At 45.5% G+C, this 16,219-nt stretch overlaps 1 protein-coding gene across 3 annotated transcripts in view; it reads left to right on the forward strand.

The window, feature by feature from the left end:
- Positions 1 to 15,966, forward strand: part of TTYH3 (tweety family member 3) — a 79,868-nt gene extending 63,902 nt beyond the window's left edge. Inside the window, exons 12-15 of one of the 3 annotated variants that reach the window (XM_080382428.1) lie at positions 1,565 to 1,741; positions 2,672 to 2,747; positions 4,882 to 4,983; positions 10,336 to 15,966. In XM_080382428.1, coding sequence (XP_080238554.1) covers positions 1,565 to 1,741; positions 2,672 to 2,747; positions 4,882 to 4,962 — 334 coding nt within the window. In that variant the 3' untranslated portion in view covers positions 4,963 to 4,983; positions 10,336 to 15,966. The remainder of the gene's footprint in view (positions 1 to 1,564; positions 1,742 to 2,671; positions 2,748 to 4,881; positions 4,984 to 10,335) is intronic. The other 2 variants (XM_080382429.1, XM_080382430.1) reach the window with 2 other exon arrangements.
- Positions 15,967 to 16,219: the final 253 nt, after the last annotated feature.

Genomic DNA, 16,219 nt, shown 5'->3' on the forward strand with positions numbered 1-16,219 from the left:
TTTGGCTTTGTTTGCACTGGGGTGACCGACTTGCATAGCTAATAGAAACCAGGAACTATCTTGTTGGCAATAGCACGGGCAGATGAGATACTTGCAAATTGGTGGCAGTCACCTAACAGCAGAGTACTTTGGAACTAGCATTAATGATGGTAACCAGGCTGATCAATAAGTCTTGAGCAAACCTTCGCTTCGCTGACTGTCTGCTGCACCACATGCAGCTATTAAAATAGTTTTGAGTTTTCTGTTTTTGCAGAAGAGCAGTAGACTGTGCAGCAGATCCTCTTCTGTGGTCCTGAAACATGATTTTCATGGCCTAAGCCCATGCTGAAGGTTCAGAGTAAGATGGAATGTCCTGAACAATAGCAGGAAGCCAGAGCCTGCCAGGCCTGCGTTGCCAGCAGATACGTCAGAATAGCACTTAAGAAAACGGCTGGTTGCCTTACCTCTTCCTCATGCAGCTGCAGAGACCTTACTGAGGGTGGTGGTCTGCCTGTATGAAGGAAAGGTTTACACAGTGGTGTGTCTTGTGCTGCCATCCACGGTGGGCTGCTGCCTGCCCTGCCAGCACCAGCAGGCTGGGGCTGCTGCTGTCAGCTGAAGGATTCCCTCTCCATTCCCTGGAGCACCATTTCGTCCAGTGCCTCCCGCCGGGAGGTGGAGGCTGTCGCACTGTCCTGCCCGCGGGAGACACTGCAGGCTGCAATTCACTGAATAATTCTTCAGTGCCACCTTGTGGTACCGGAGCTGCAGGTGATGTTTGGGATGTTCCAGCCATGGCCATGCTGTCTCCCCCAGCAGCAAAGTGCTTCCCGTAGAGCCTTTTACTAGAGAGAATAGAAAAAAAAAATATCTTTTACTAGAGAGAATAGTCGAGGGGAGAGAGAATAGCAGTGTATGTTATACAGGAGGGACAAGAGAGTACTATGGGAAGGGGGGAGGGAACCAGCTGGCAAACAGCTCTGCTCTGCATTAAAATTGACTTAAAATCCTGGCATGTTTGAGAGAATAAAGCCTTTAGACACAAATATTGCAACTTAGTCTCTGTAAAGACTTTGGAGATTTTGCTAGAAGCTGAAGCAGACCCTCTGTAACCAGAATAGGAGTTCAGAGGAGTCTACAGAGACTTATCCTTAAAAGCTGTTTGGACACGGCCACAAGAAGTGGAAGGACACAGACTGCAGTTTTGAAGGATGCTTTTTGTAGGGTGCGTGGCACTATATTCCTGCTGCCTTTTTTGTTGTTGTTGTTTGTGCTGTGTATTTCAGGATGTGTCCATCCTTTGGTTGTGTGACTGGGCAGTTGCAGAACTGCGCTGTCTGCCAAGCCCTGAGAGAAGACTGTAGGGGATCACGCAGTGTAAAAGTCCAGATGGTATCAGTGGGAGGTCTGAGTCACTGTGGTGTAGGCTGTGTTTGACACTGCCGCCCTGAGGCATCCCAAATGGGTATAAATGTGGAGGTGTGGAAGATGGTTGGGAGGTTCCTAGGATTACCATGGTTTCCTGCAAACCCCACATGTGGGGTGATTGTAGGGTTCTAGGAGGAACTTTTTCTCCTTCTTGCAGAAGCTCAGATGATGATGGGGAAGAAGAATCAGCTGCTCAAGGGAGTAGACAAACACACGATAATCTTTACAGAGTGCACATGCCCAGCCTCTATAGCTGTGGGAGTAGTTATGGCAGTGAGACCAGCATTCCAGCAGCAGCACACACAGTCAGCAATGCTCCTGTCACAGAGTACATGTGAGTATCCCGACAAGAAGGCTGTTGTGGCTTGTCCAGGTTGCTTCACTCTCACTTCTGTTGTTGCTAAGTGCTGCGAGACTGGCACTTTCAACCAAGCAGCAGAAAGTGACAAAGGACTTTGTCCAAAGTGTCAAAAGGAGTGTCTTTGGCATCTACTGGGAGAAGGGAATAGCTTGAAAGTGCTGCAGTAGAAAGAGTTGTGTTAGAGAGCATGCTCCAAAATGTGAACAGCTTTGTCCTGCAGGATTTAGAAATCTGTCTAGGGAAAAGAAGTAGGAAAGTATTGTCTGGGATCTTTATTACACAATGATTCTGATCACCAGAAGGTGTAATTCCTCAGACAGAACTGTCTTGCCAGAGGATTTTAAGCTTCCTGAGAGACTGAGAGCCAAGACAAAATCTGCAGGCTCTGTCCTTCCACAGTATTTGCAGTCAGCTCTGATATCTGTTGCAGTCTGGAGCTACCTAGTCCAGGTGTGATCTTCAGAGCTTTCTCTAAAAGTCCCTAAATCTGATCACACTTGGACTGCCTTCAGGACCTATCTCTTTTGGGCTGGCACATCATTTTGTTCTTCCCCTTAGACTTTGTCCTCATTTTATCTCTGTTCCTGCAGCTTGGCAGTTCTGATTCTGCAGGGAGGCAGATTTTCACATGGACCTATTTTTAAATCACTTGACATGGTTCAGTGTGGGCCCTTCTGAGTAAGAGTGTAAAGATAGTGCTCAATGTGAGGAAAATAATGCTAGTTTTGTGCCCTTGTCTGAAAAGGGGGGATCCACCTGGCCTGTAAGAAAAGCTTTGAGGGAGACTGACTTGATACGGTAGTTGTGGGGGTGCGTATGCTCAGTCCCATCTCACCATCAGAGACCTTCCATAGAGAAGTGTGGCACGTGTCCCCTGTTACCATGTGTGTCTTCCTTTCCTAGGAGCCAGAATGCAAATTTCCAGAACCCCCGTTGCGAGAATACCCCGCTCATTGGCCGGGAGTCCCCACCTCCCTCAGTAAGTCTGTCTTTACTGCTCCTCTCTGCTTCAGCAGCTTTGGGGAATACACATTTACCGTTCCTGTATACTCTCAAGGGAGCTGATTGTGCAGCCAAACACAGGATCTGGCCCATAAATGGCAGCAATTTGAATAGACAAGCCATGTCTCGCCTGCCATGGAGAATAAAACCCTGCTATGCTACTTTGGACATTGCACATAAAAAGACTAAAACTCAATCTGTTAACACTGGTAATCCTATGGGCCCAGTCCTAGCACTGCTGAAGTGCATGAGTATCTTGGTGCATGACTTCAGCAGGATGACTCACTTGCATGCAGTGTACTTGCTGTCTGTGGCATTGATTCCTCAAGTTTAAAAAGAAACTTGTTAAAACAGTACATTCAGAGTTATCGCTGAACCTCTCTCCTTAATCTGCCCTAAAGAAATAGCGGGATTAAACCTGTATTATTTTTTTGTTGAGATTTTTTTTTTTAAATCTTTCTTTTACAACTGTTTTACTTTCTTTAGAATCTATTTTTGTATTTAATTTCCTATGGAGGAAAAAAAAAAAAAACTTTCATGGAAGGTTTTGGTATTTGGAGTGTCCTGACAGCCTTTCTGTGTGCTGGATAAAACATGGACTTGCCTTCATGTCTGTGTAAGAACTAGATGGATCTTGCCCTCCTGCACTGGATCCTGTAAGCCTTACTTACACCAGAACTTGGAGAACATGCCATCGCAGTGCTCACTAACTTGGTGGTGTGATTACAGAGGATGAGTAGTAGCATGCTTAATAATCAACCAGTCTTCAGGTATAGGTAAAGAAAATACACTTTGTGGTGCATGGTTCAAATTCATGGGAAGGGGAGGAAGAGGAGGTTGGATGGAGTAGGAATTCTGGTGGAAAAGAGGACATCACATTCATGTTTTCACTTCAAAAGGACCTGTTCATCTTGCTGTAGAGAAAGTGGAAAGGTGGAGAGTTGCTTCTTGTCTCTGTACTTGGCCAGACCTCTTTCAGCCTTCACAAAGAGTTTAGCCTGATCCCTGGTGGTACTCTGATTGTGAGCTCTGGGAGCATCATCCGCTCTTGGCAGTGAGATGGTCCTCAGGATTCGAGCTGATGTGCTGCACACAGTACCGTGTGACAAATGCCTTACTGCTGGCGTTTCCCGTTGTAGGAAGGGCACTGTCCCTCTGGTACTGCCAAGGCGTATGTTCATTTGATGTCTGTAGACCAAGGTCCTGCTTCCCCTTGCCCTACAGCTCTTCTGCTTCAGAGAAAAAAAGCACACTCCTTTCCTCAGGGGTTTTAGTTATGCAAGAAGTTTCCTAGTTCTTCGGTAGCTGTTCTCATTACTACCCTGAGAGGGGATCTGAGTCCTGCTGCCTTAGGCTGGTTTCTGAGAGTAGATAAAGATGAGATTTTTTTTTTTTTTTTCCTACAGTGACTTTACTGAGCAGCCATCGATAGAAGCTACAGGGAAGAGCAGGAGCTGGGGCAGGAGGAGAGTGCAGCGCTGTACCGATAGACAAGGGGAGCATCCCCCTAGATGGGGCAAGGAACAGGAGAAATGTGTTTTCTGGAGGGACATGGTACATGGGCAGTGAAGAGAAGAAAAATACTCTCTACTCTCATATTGGCAGCAGCAGGGAAGGGGGCTTTTGTAGGATTTTTGTATTCGCAGCTCTCCATAGCAGGTGGCTGAGACCATACTGAGGCAGAAGAAACTGTAACTTTTCATAGCATATCATCTGTGGGAACAGAAAGATGAAAAGGGAATACCAATGCACGTGTCTGTGTCTCTTTTTTGGGAGGGTGGAGAAGGGGATGACAATCTAGATAGGTTATGTCCAGTGGATGGACAGAGCTGATGTATTCCATTTAGCTTTCTGTGAACAGACGGTGAAAACTAAGATGTGATGATCCTGCTGCATTGTTTGTCCGTTACTTTTCCTGGCTTTTTGTTTGTTTGTTTTTTTCCTTCTCTCATTCCTTCTGTTTTCTCCTTCTTGCCACAGGGCTATTCCCTTAGGGTTGTAGAGCCCACCTTGTTGCTGACACACACCACAGCGTTTCACTTGCTTGCACTGTGTTTTTCATGCACGTTGAGGCTGCACTCTCTTTTTCTCTCTTTCTTGCGTCATCACAGTTGTATTTGGCTGCCATGGACAGTAGCAGCCATATGAGCTGGCAGCTTAAACCCTCGGACAGTGCACGGACATACTGGTAACAGCGCCCGCAAATGGAACAGGTACTGGAAAAAAGGTCCTTCTTGCTCAACCCCTTCTCCACTCCCAACCACTCCCTTCATCCCTGCACTGTTTATCCCAGGCCAGTGCCTTTTATTTCTTCACATGCCTTCCCTCTGCACCTCCCACCCCATTCCCTCCTGCCAAGGGTTGAAATTGAAACCAGTTTTTGCTCTGGTGCAGACTCAAGGAGCAGTATCAAAGGCTTCTGGTGCACGTTGTGAGGGTTGCAGGTGCCCGTGCCTCATAAAAGCAGCAGCTTCAGCTCAGAGTCCACACTTGAAAACAGCTTGACCACTTAGTACTGAGTGCTGCTCAAATGTGGAACTAACGTTGCACTTCAAATGCAGAATAGAAGTTCTCTCATCGCAAGAAGCCGTTTTCTAGAAGAGAACCAATCTAGCAGCTTATCAGTCAGGACTGGCTGTCTTATTGCAGCTTTGGCTTCCCTTGAGCCCTACTGCTGTTCTGTTTATCTTGGCTGGTCATAACAGCATGTGCCCAAAACCTCAGAGACTTACCTGCCACAAGCTTTTAGCTCTTCAGTAGGATTTTTAATCTGTTGAAAGGTCCTAGCTGGTAATGGTGGCCTGTCCTGAAGAGTTACTTCATAGCCTATTAGTTCTGTGTGCAGCTTCTCCTTTTATCTTTGCATTTGAAGTCAGAAAGGAGCAAGTTAAAAAACCAAGCTTCCCTAAGGGTCCAGACATAAGCACTAAGCTCTGTTTCACTCTGTCTAAAAACCTTTTTACTGTTTTGTTTGTTCTGTGTGTGTCCAAATGATCCCATCCATGTCCCACAGGGCTCTCCTAGTACCATTTCACTGTCTGAATTCCTGATGGGCTGTAGTTGCCGATGTTCTACAAGATAGCCAGTGTTTTGTCCCTTGCAGTGGTCCATGACAAAGCCACGTGCCTACAGAAAGTAGGTGGTCTGCATTAGGTCGTCGGGTTTTTTAGCTTGGTTGAGCGCAGGGTATAATTAGAGCTCCCAGGCAAACCCCCCTGGTATGAAGGACAGTGCTCCTTCAAGGGAACGACAGTCACGCAGTAACTGGAAGGTGCTGGTTCCAGTTGGAACAGAGGGCCCATTGCTTTAGCTCATGCAGTCAATGACCTGTATCTTGCATTCTGTTCCCAGAAACACATGTCCATAAAGCTGTTGTTCCTTCTTTTTCTGCCATTCTTGTTGGGACTTTTTGTCAGCCTTGCATTGGATTCCTTTCTGTCATGTTGCTGCTTGGTCTGCATTCTTGCTGCCTCTTGCCGTTTGTCTGCCTGCCTTGTGACATGCTGGGAAGGGTGCTGTCTGAATCGGGTGTCTTGATGCCCTCTGCCGTGGTGCATGAACGCAAACAAAACTTGTCTTGAAGCATGGTGCTGGCACCCTTGAAAGGGTTACAACTTTCTTCAGTCTTAAGTCTTGCAAAGACTGCTCTGGGGCGTCAGCTTTATGGTGGGTTTTCTGCTTTTTGGTTCCTGCAGGTGGTATTGTAGAGATGTTAGGTGAGTCTATTCCAGGAAATAAAATATTGCTGGGGGAGGCGTGGGAGAGTTCTAGTGTCTTCATTCTGGACTTGGAATCTCCTCTGGGCTGAAACAAGACCTGATCTCAGTCTGCGCTGTCTTCTGTTACCTAAGCTCACACCCGCAGTTTAATGTGGCTGTCTGCAAGGCTAAGAAAAAGGCATGGCATTCTTTCCAAGACACTAAAAACAAACAAACAGAAGCTCTGTTCTCTTGACTTGGAAAACTGAAGTTCCTTTGAATTCAGAACCCACTGGCTGCAATTGCCTGGTCCTGTGCATCTTGTACCTCCCATGCATAATGGTACCAAACCCTGTGTGTTTACTGTGCTCTAGCTATTTGAGAGGTGGATCAACCTTTAAGGACTTGAATCCAGAAGCTTTGGTCTTTATTGGATTAACTGAATAGCTCTGGCAGGGAATCAAAGTCAGGGTAGCTGAAGAGAGAAAGATGTGGGGGTTTTAACCACAAATAGTAAATGGTTTATACTCGCAGTCATGGTTTCATATGGTAAGTGATCTTCCAGCATAGCTCAATTAGCTGTGAAGTACTCCTGGTTTGCACAGTTCACAGGAGTCAGTAGAACTTACGGTCTCTAAAATTAACTTATTATTCCCATTAATTTTTTTTTTTTGCAACCAGTGATTCCTTTATACACAGGCTATAAGTTTTAAGCACCTAACTGGTATGTGCTGGCAAGCCATACCTATGAGGGTTTATACCTTCAACAAGGCTGAATGTGAAGGAGAGAGTTTTTTTATTTTCTCTGAAGAAATGCAAAAATGAACTTGTGTGCATCAGCTGTGTTTGTCCTAGCTGACTGGTAAGTGACTGAGAGGTGTGCTGTGTCGAATAGCACAAGCCACCAGGAGAAATGGTAACAAGAATTCTAGGTATTCTTTTTAGGGTAGTTAGCAGTGTGGGGAAGGTATGGGTTGAAACTTGTCCTCCGTGCTGTTTGTGAAAGGGTGAATAGGCACATAGGTACTTCCAGCGAGAGTATGGGATGAATGACTGCATTGTGCATGTTCTTTAATGTTCTATGAAAGCTCCTCTTTAAAGGAAACTAAATGCAACTGTGTACCTTATAGCCGTGTCAGGCACTGTATGCAGGTTACCTCACAGCAGAGTCCAAAACCTCCTTAGCTTTGAATTATGCTCATGCTTTAAGTACTTAGAATTATTTTTTGAAGGAGCTAAAGACTTAGTTATTTTAACTATGGGTAATAGAGTTTGGTTTCATATCCATGTGACTGGCAAGTGTCTGCTGATACATCTTCATCTGCTGGCCTGTCCAGATGTTGGGATCTGTGTATACCACAGCATCTTTCCTCTGCTTCCCAGCAGAGGATGTACTGAAGGACTTGGATGAGGGACTGCTGTCAACAGCATGTGGAGCAAAGCATTCGTACCTGGAGTCTAATACAGCGACTGAAGATCCGGCGCATGCTGCTAGAGCTGTGCGGGTTACGAAGGGCGCGCAGTGAAGCGTTAGCTCTCTACTTCTAGGTTTCAATCGTACTTATCGTGGTCATTAGAAGTACACTTCAACAGAAGGAGTATCTGGTTCAAACTGTAACAGGAGAAGGTACAAAGGTGCAAAAATCCTGAGTTAAGGAGAGAACATCAGCCCTAACTCTGACTACTCTTAATTGGTTCCTTGTGGTGGATTGCAGGTAGGTTTGAATGTAAAATGCCCTCTGCTTGACTGTCCAAATCTCATGTTCCTGACCACTCTGTTTTAGTGACACTTAAACAACTGTGCAGTGTTTTCTTGGTGGAGGAAGGAGCGAAGTCTTCTCAGCTTCTCCCTCCATGATGGGTGTACTTTGTACATCCTTGAAATACAGTTCAAGTGGCCCTTCTTGATTTTAATGCTCTAAAGAAAGTTGATGTTGCATGTTGTGTGCTGAACCTATATGACTTGTCAAGGAAGATGCACAATAACCTTCCATGAGCTGAGATTTTATTTTCCCTAAGTACTTCTTTCAAAACCTTAACACCTGGAAGTTCTCTATTCATAATCATCTCCTATCACATGTCACCATACAGAACAGAAATGGAAAATGAGCAATCAAATGCATTTTTCTTTCTAAGACCCTTGTCTTAACATGATGGTTGTCTGGTAATTTCAGCATTGCACTACCTGAAACGTGCCCTACTTTCTCATAAAGTTCTCTGACTTCTAAGCCTCTCTGAGCCTGTTGGGTTAGGGCATTATTAAAATATATGAGACTAAACTTGATTTCTGAAATAGTAATCACATTTAATAAACTGTATAGAATATAGTCCTTAAACTGGCTCAGCTTGGTATTTTCTACCTTTTCCCTTCTTACTGACAAAAAATAGATCTTAAAGAGAAAGAACAGATGTACCCTTTGTCTTCTAAATATAGATGCCATTTCTGGGCCAGAGTTTTATATTAAGATCAGTGTTCTGCAGAAAGTTTTCCAATTATGGAAGACACTAAAAGATGAGTGTGCAAATGAGCCACAGGTGTCTTAATCTTGTGCCTATGGAGTCAGCTCTGCTGAAGGAGCAATTCTCTCTTCTATTGTGCAGAGGTTCAGCCTGGGTCAGTCTGTGGAGGAAAACTGATAAAATACTGTTAATTCTCTGAAAACCCCTTTGGACAGCTGAACTTTTGACAGCCTAAATATGCCTCATAATGTTCTTTCCCAGTGGGCAGGATATATCATACCTCCTGGTGTGGAACTGCTGTTCAGTTGTCTCTTTGCTAGCTTAACTGGCTATTTTATGTGGTTCAGTTTTAAAGGTGGTAAAAAGTCAGTATGCTGCAGAGCACTCTTGGGAAGTAAGATGCGGGTATTACAGAATTATTCAAGCTCCAGCGGGTATAAAAAGAGGAATAAAATGTCTGTCGTCATTGCTTGGTTGTTACTATCATGGCAGCAGAATCCCAGAAGCAGTAATGTGGTCCCAATGAAGGCATTGAACACATTGGTGTAAAGAGGCAAAGTCTTTTGTTCTTACTTCTGGGTGTTATTTACATGCTTTTCGGCTCGTTACGCACAGCTGAATGGCATATGTTACCTTAGTAGCTTTTGGGAGCTGCTTAGAATAAAAAAAGAAAATAAGAAAAAACAACACCCCCCCAACCCAAAGTAACCTTCCATCTTTCTGACTTGCTCATCTCACCCCCAAGCTGGAGTCTTGTCTACTACTGCAAGTACGCAGGTTGGATCCCAAGCCACAGTAGATTAACCATCGGATAACTGTTAGCTAATATCGTCTTGTTGGATTGGCGCTCTGTTTCCAGCCTGGCAGGGTCTGTTCTTCCTTGGGCATTGAATTGTTCAGAGATTCATTCTTCCACACTTTTTTCTTTCAAACTGCCCATCTGTGATGCATGCAGTCTTCTGATGCCCTCATTGCCATAAAACGCAATGCAAAAATGCAGCGCACACCCATTTTCTTTTCAACCTCCTTTTCTGGCATGGTTGAAAGCAATAACATGACTAAGAGAGGATGAAGGTGTGAGGTGGGTTTTTACATCTGCATCATTTCCATTTCCCTCTCTTCTCCCAAGCGAAGTATGGCGTACTTTGACTCTGTGGCTATTGGATTTCCTTCTCGGTAGAGAACTTGGATGAATCGTTAGCCCATCTGCACTGACCTGGCCAGCATCCTCGCATTAGGCCGAGTATGTTACTCGGCAGACTGTGCAGTGACGTGTGAATCTTTCCTTGTCAGACTGAGCCAGCATCTTCTTGATATGCTTGCTGTAAATACGGATAGCGTTTACGTGAGTCATTTTGACTTAATCTTCTGTTCTGTTTGTTTGTTGTTTGTCTTGTCTTCCTCCAGTACACCTCCAGCATGAGAGCCAAATACCTCGCCACCAACCAACCTCGTCCAGATGCTGGCAGTGTGCATTAAAATGAAAAAGCAAAAGCAAAAAAACCACAAAACCCACATGTGCAGTCAGACTAAACAGTGTGCCAACTGCTGTGCCCCTGTGCTGTCCTCGTAGAACAATCCTGCTGTTCTGCCCAAAATCCAGTGCAGCTCCTCCTGTTTCTCCAGTCCAGACCACCCTTCCAAACCCGCTACCTGCCCACTGGAGTGGAAGCCCCTTTTGAATTTAAGCCTTCACCTTGTTGTACCTGATGTGCCAGAGAGAGCAAGTATGTGCAGGCAAGAAACTGGGTCCACCTGTTTGGGGAGCAACTTACTGGAGTAGCCTATCAGAAAAAGTTGGTGAATATCTTCTGCTCCCTTTTTCCCCCCTTCTGTTCCCCAGAGGGGCTTGGTGAAAGATGGTGGTAGATCTTCACTTCTCCAGTGGGATCAGCAGTCTGTCAAACACTGAAGAAGCAGGGGCTCAGTGCTGATGACTAGTGTACAACAAGGGAACGCTGAGTCGATGCACCGTTTTGGTGGGGGTCCCCTGGTCCAGTGCCCTGTGTGAGGGAGTAGGGAAACTCCTGCCTCATGGTGTCACTGCATATCCACTGTAATTTGGGAGCCTGGGGCTTTTCTAGAGAAACCATTCTACTACCCTGATTAACTTTTTTTTAAAAAAAAAAAATTGACAGTTGCCACTCAATCTAGGATGTGAATTCTTGAGGAGGAGCAGGAGGTCCCAGTACCAGTCACCTACCCTGTCCATTGCTCTGAACCTGACCTCTCTGCTCCATCAGGGAAGCCCAGGTACTGGCAGATGGCAGTCTGGGTGCTGCCTTTATAAGGCTGACACGCAGATCAGACAGGAGCCAGCCACCCACTTCGTGCCAAATTTTTCCAGGAAAAAACTTGTAAGACTTTATGGGGGTATTTTTGCACTAAAGAGTTTCAGCTCTCTGATGCTAGATCTTAGGGGACAGTCAGCTTGCAAAAGCAAGAGGGACTGGAAGCACCAATGAATTTATAGCAAATGCAAGCTCTCTCTGCAGGAGTGACCTGTGAACTCTGCTGGACTTTTTATTTTATTTTTTTAAATAATTATAACTTACAGCACAGGGTTGCTGAAATGGCATTGGAGGAGGTTTTTGAAGCCTGTCCTAACAAACTCACGAGATTGTCAGTCTACCTTCCGTGTTCCGGAGTCAGAAAGCCAAATGACATCTGGAGAACATTGTGACTGTCAGAACAGGTTTTTATTGTATTCTCTTTTAATTTGTTTTGTTTTTCAAGGCACATTGCTAACCACTATCTGACCACATTAAGGCACATGTAAGGTATTTTTCTAGACATGAGGCAGAGCAAGGCTTGCAAAGGGGCAGCTGGATGCCTGCAAAGGGCAACATCCTCCATTGGTGCTGTACTTTCCACTGAAGAGCGGTGCTGCAAAGGGCACCGACGGCTTCCTACTGGAAGAGGAGACTGCCTCTTGGGAGGTACTGTAGAGCACTGCCCTTTCAGTAGGGTAACTTTGATGTTCCTTTTTGTCTTTTTACCCCTGAGCAGGGGCGTCTTAGTGTAGCTGCTGAGCTTTACATTAAATAACTGGCAGAGGAAATAAAAGTGGGAAATGTCTCTCAAACTGGAGTTGAGCCATTGGCAGAGGCAGTTAGTCTTCACCTCAGTGATGTTCAGACTCTGTGTCTGTTTACCCCACGTTTGCTGTACGGGGCACAGAATCTACCAATCTGCCTTTACTCAAGTTGGTTGCCTTCTTTCAGTGAGGTGGGAATTGCTCCTAGCAGGCAGCTAACTAGGATGATGGTATCTGCTGTAAAATGGTACCAGCCCTGTGGAAGAGCAAGCGTTGAGACCCCTCTTAAGATAGAAACCACTAATAGACTGCAAAAGCTGGAGGCCAGCTATTGCTGTTCAAAGGAGCAAGGGAAACAGGGAGGAGGCACCACCAGGCAGACAGGAGGAGAAGGTTTTGGAGAAAACGTCACACTTCACCATAAATCTCTGGAAGCAGGATTTTCTTGCTCAGGACTTGAGTATGCCCTTTCAGACATGTCTGATGGGCTTCACACTGAAACATACCTCTGTGTTATCAAATAAAAAAGGGCAGGGAAATGTAGTCACAGGTGGTATGGAGGGTCACTGTGGCTCATGAGCACCAGGTTTTCCACCCTGTCTTAAATCCTACCGCGAGAGCCAGGTGTGCGAGCATGTGGCAGGGCCTGAAGCACACAACTGCTGTCTGGGGGGGAGCCTTCCCCTGGCTTTGAAGAAAGAAGCAAGAGCCATATTATCCTTATTAAGACTAAGTTGTTCTGCCATCATCTCTCCTTGCAAGGATGTTCTCGGGTTGCTACCTACGTTATCAGTTTTAGGGTAGCTGCCCTAAAATCTGTGGCCTGGTCCTACTCATTGAAGGCAAGTGTTTTGAAGGCTGGAGGGTGCGGGGAACCCTGTGAGAACAAGTGCTTCTGTAGATTGACTCCTCTGTATACAGACCGCATCCTGAGCCTGCGTGCGGCTGCGCTTTGGGTTGGCTCTGAATTGTCGCAGTGGTACTGTCTGTGCCACCATGGATAACGGGGGGAGCGAGCCTCTGCCTTTTTGTTTGCAGCATCTAATGGAGCAGCCACCTTGACCTGCTTCCTTCCCAGGTCTGGCAGTGCCACTCCTAACACCCAGAACAACTTCTGACAATGTTCGGGGCTTGCAGCAAGGCACAAATGTGGAGGTATGTGCTCTGTGACTTCAAAATATAACTGGAAAGAACGTTACGGAGATAACATTTTGCTCTCTGGAGGCCAGCATAACATGACTGCAGTGTGAGCTGTGTACCTTTGTCCAGCCAGCACTTCCTTTACTTGACATGGATATTGCACTTTTGTAAAGCATCCTGGAACTCTGCTGCCCCGCTGCATGCTGTGCAGAGCGCTGGATAGGAAACACAGACAAATGGGTTTCTTTTGGTTTATTATTATTAGTCTTTTTTTTTCTTTTCTTTTCTTTTTTACTGGAACCTTGAGCAACAGTGTGGCATTTCCGCAGGCTGCTCTGAACGGATCTGCTGAAGAACAGATGGCCTTTGCCTATTCTTATGGCTGCGACATAATCAGTCTCATCCATATGGTCACATTTTGTCTGAGGAGTGGACTTTCAAAAGCCAAAATCTCCCAGACTCTGTGCCTCCCTCTCGGGTGAACAGCAGGTGCTATCTGGCGAAGACTCATCTGTTCTGGATGGCATTCATGGTTGAAGGAGGTAAAGCTGTAGAGACTGCTCTCTCTTCCAGTGTGTCTCTTTTTAATGTGACAAAATGCCAAGGCCATATCACTTGGTGTGTCCCAGCTGACCTTATTGGAACGTTACTCGTGTTACTGGTTGCTAACAAAAGGGTCCAGAATTCAGGGGAGATGAGATTGGCCTCTGGACACCTCATTGACTGCAAAACAGAAGGCAGCTTGCCTGGTTGAAGGTGACTGCATCGGTGAAGACACTTCATGTTACTTTTTCAGAAGCACAAATGTGGTCATTGGCTTGTCTGGTTGGCTTGGTTTATTTCCACTGCATCATCATGTGTGAATGACACTTTCTTTTGGAACTGAGGACTCTTCCAAGCACACAAACATCTCCACAATGTGAAATGTAAATAGCATGTTGGACTCTCGTGTCCAGTGTTCAAGACTGCATTGTAATTGTAAAGGAAATCGAATCAAGACTTGGCTGTGAATTTCTTGTGCTGTCTTGGGAATATAACTGTAGTGTTTGTATCCTGTATGTATTATTAAACTGAGTTCATTTTATGTGCTGATAAAAGGGTTCAAGCTAAGATTTTTAGCGTACATCCATGTATCCGAATGTGAAGGATGGAGTGCTCCCTTCCCCTCCTGTCCTTTTTTAAGTTTTCTCCATTTGATAGGTGTTAATTTTCAGTGTACAGTCATCTCAGCCAAGATGCAAGGACATTCATTTGAGTGCTTTGAGGGGGACACAGTGCATGGGGTTTGAAGTGATCCTAAGTTAGGACTTCCATAGCAGTTCCCTGAAAATACATGGGAAGTTTGGCCTTTCTGAGAGTAAACTGTTTCTCGGGGGCTGCTTAGCCATCACTCATGAGAGCCTTGGGTGCTGCAGGGTGATAGCAGACAGGAGTGGGTGGGTACCTATAGGAGCAAGGTAAAGGTTCCTGTGTGGATAAACCCATGCTTCACTTATGGTCCTGCCTTCTCTTCCTTCTAGCAGCAACTGAGATACCATGCTGAACCCTTTGAAGAAGAGAGAAGTGTCTTGGCTTGTTGATTCTAGCCACCCCACCTGATTCAGGAGTAGGTGAGGTGCGTGGGTTTTTCTCTAGCTAGGGCGAGGAGCTGTCTTTGAAGTACTTCCTACCTGGGGACTAAGGAGAAGCCAGGGTCTTCCCCAACTTGACAAGTCTGTTAGCATAACTCTGGGACCACCTCTGGGTGGGAGGGGGAAAGCCCTCCAGGGAGATACCAAGGAGTAGATCTAACGCCTTGAGAGAGGAGACCTGAAAACACTTAATCAGTACCTTTAGCCAGGTGGCTTCTTTCGTCACAGCCCCTTTTCTAGAAATTCTTTGTGTGCATGCTATGGATGGCTTCCCTAGTCATTCCAGGAGGCCCAGCAGAAGCGTGGGGTGTTTTGAGAGCAGTTCCTAGATGGCTAGCAAGTGATCTGTGCTTTCAGGGTGGGGAGTGGGATCTCCTGCCCAGCCGTGATGGTGAGCGATGCCCAGCTAGGGGAGAGAAGGGATGGGTTACTGGTGGCCTGAAGCTCCCGGGTGCTCGCCCAGCCCCTGTGGCTGCGTGCATGAACAAAGTGGAACATAAATTGACGTACAACCAGAAAGTTCAAAATACTTCTTTTCTAAAGAGGATAACTGTAGCATGAAGCTCTTAGGTGCTCTGCATATTTGATACCACAATGCTCCTCACTATGCAATTCCCAGCTCCTTCCTTCCAGTTCCTCCTCTAATCTCACACCAAGACTTCTCTGGTGGCCTCTGCCCACAGGCCACTGAAGTCCCAGAAAAGCTTCATTTCTTTCATTGTCCTCCGCGTTAGGTCCAGCTGCCCAGCCGTTACGTCGTGTGCCTCAGGTCCCTTGTTAACGGGAGGCCCCATGACTTTTATTCACATCATTCAGAGGGAAGTTTATTTTCTTGGACACTGTGCACAGAAACCTAATGGTGAACATGTACCTGGCCTTTCTGTAACTTTTCTGTTTTTTCTTCTTAACCATAATGGTTGTATATCATACCACTTTATATACATATATAATATATAAATATATATAATTTTTTTTTTAAACTTCAGACCTGCTAGTTTCTGTCAAGTGTTCCTGCACTTACCCGAAATGTTTTTAAATTGTGAGGATTAAAGAGGATTGAGCCCATTTTTGTATCTTTACTTTTAATTCTGTAGTTCTATTGATTGTAATGTAGCTATTTTTTACTGTAATTTTTTGGTTTGCAAATACTAAACAAAAAACCTAAATGTAATTTCTGTGGTTTCTATTCAGCTTGGGTTTCATGTTTTAAAAATAAACGATTTAAAACCACTCTTCCTATTTATTGATTCTTATTTTCTCTCTTGCCCTCTCCTTGCTCATAAACCTGCCTGAATTTTTGTTACCTTTCATACCTTGTGGTAGGTCTGTGAAGTGAGGATGGGTGCTGGAGCCGTGAAGTCTAACAGCTAGTAGAGGGTGGAAGGAGTAGGAAGGTGCGTGCCCAGTACTACAGAAATCAAATTATTGGTGTCAGTGCTGCTATGTGCGATGAGGCGTGTGCAGGTAGCAGCAGGGCTGCTTT

This window comes from Falco punctatus (genome assembly GCF_963210335.1).
Source record: "Falco punctatus genome assembly, chromosome: 4".
NCBI classification, from domain to species: Eukaryota; Metazoa; Chordata; class Aves; order Falconiformes; family Falconidae; genus Falco; species Falco punctatus.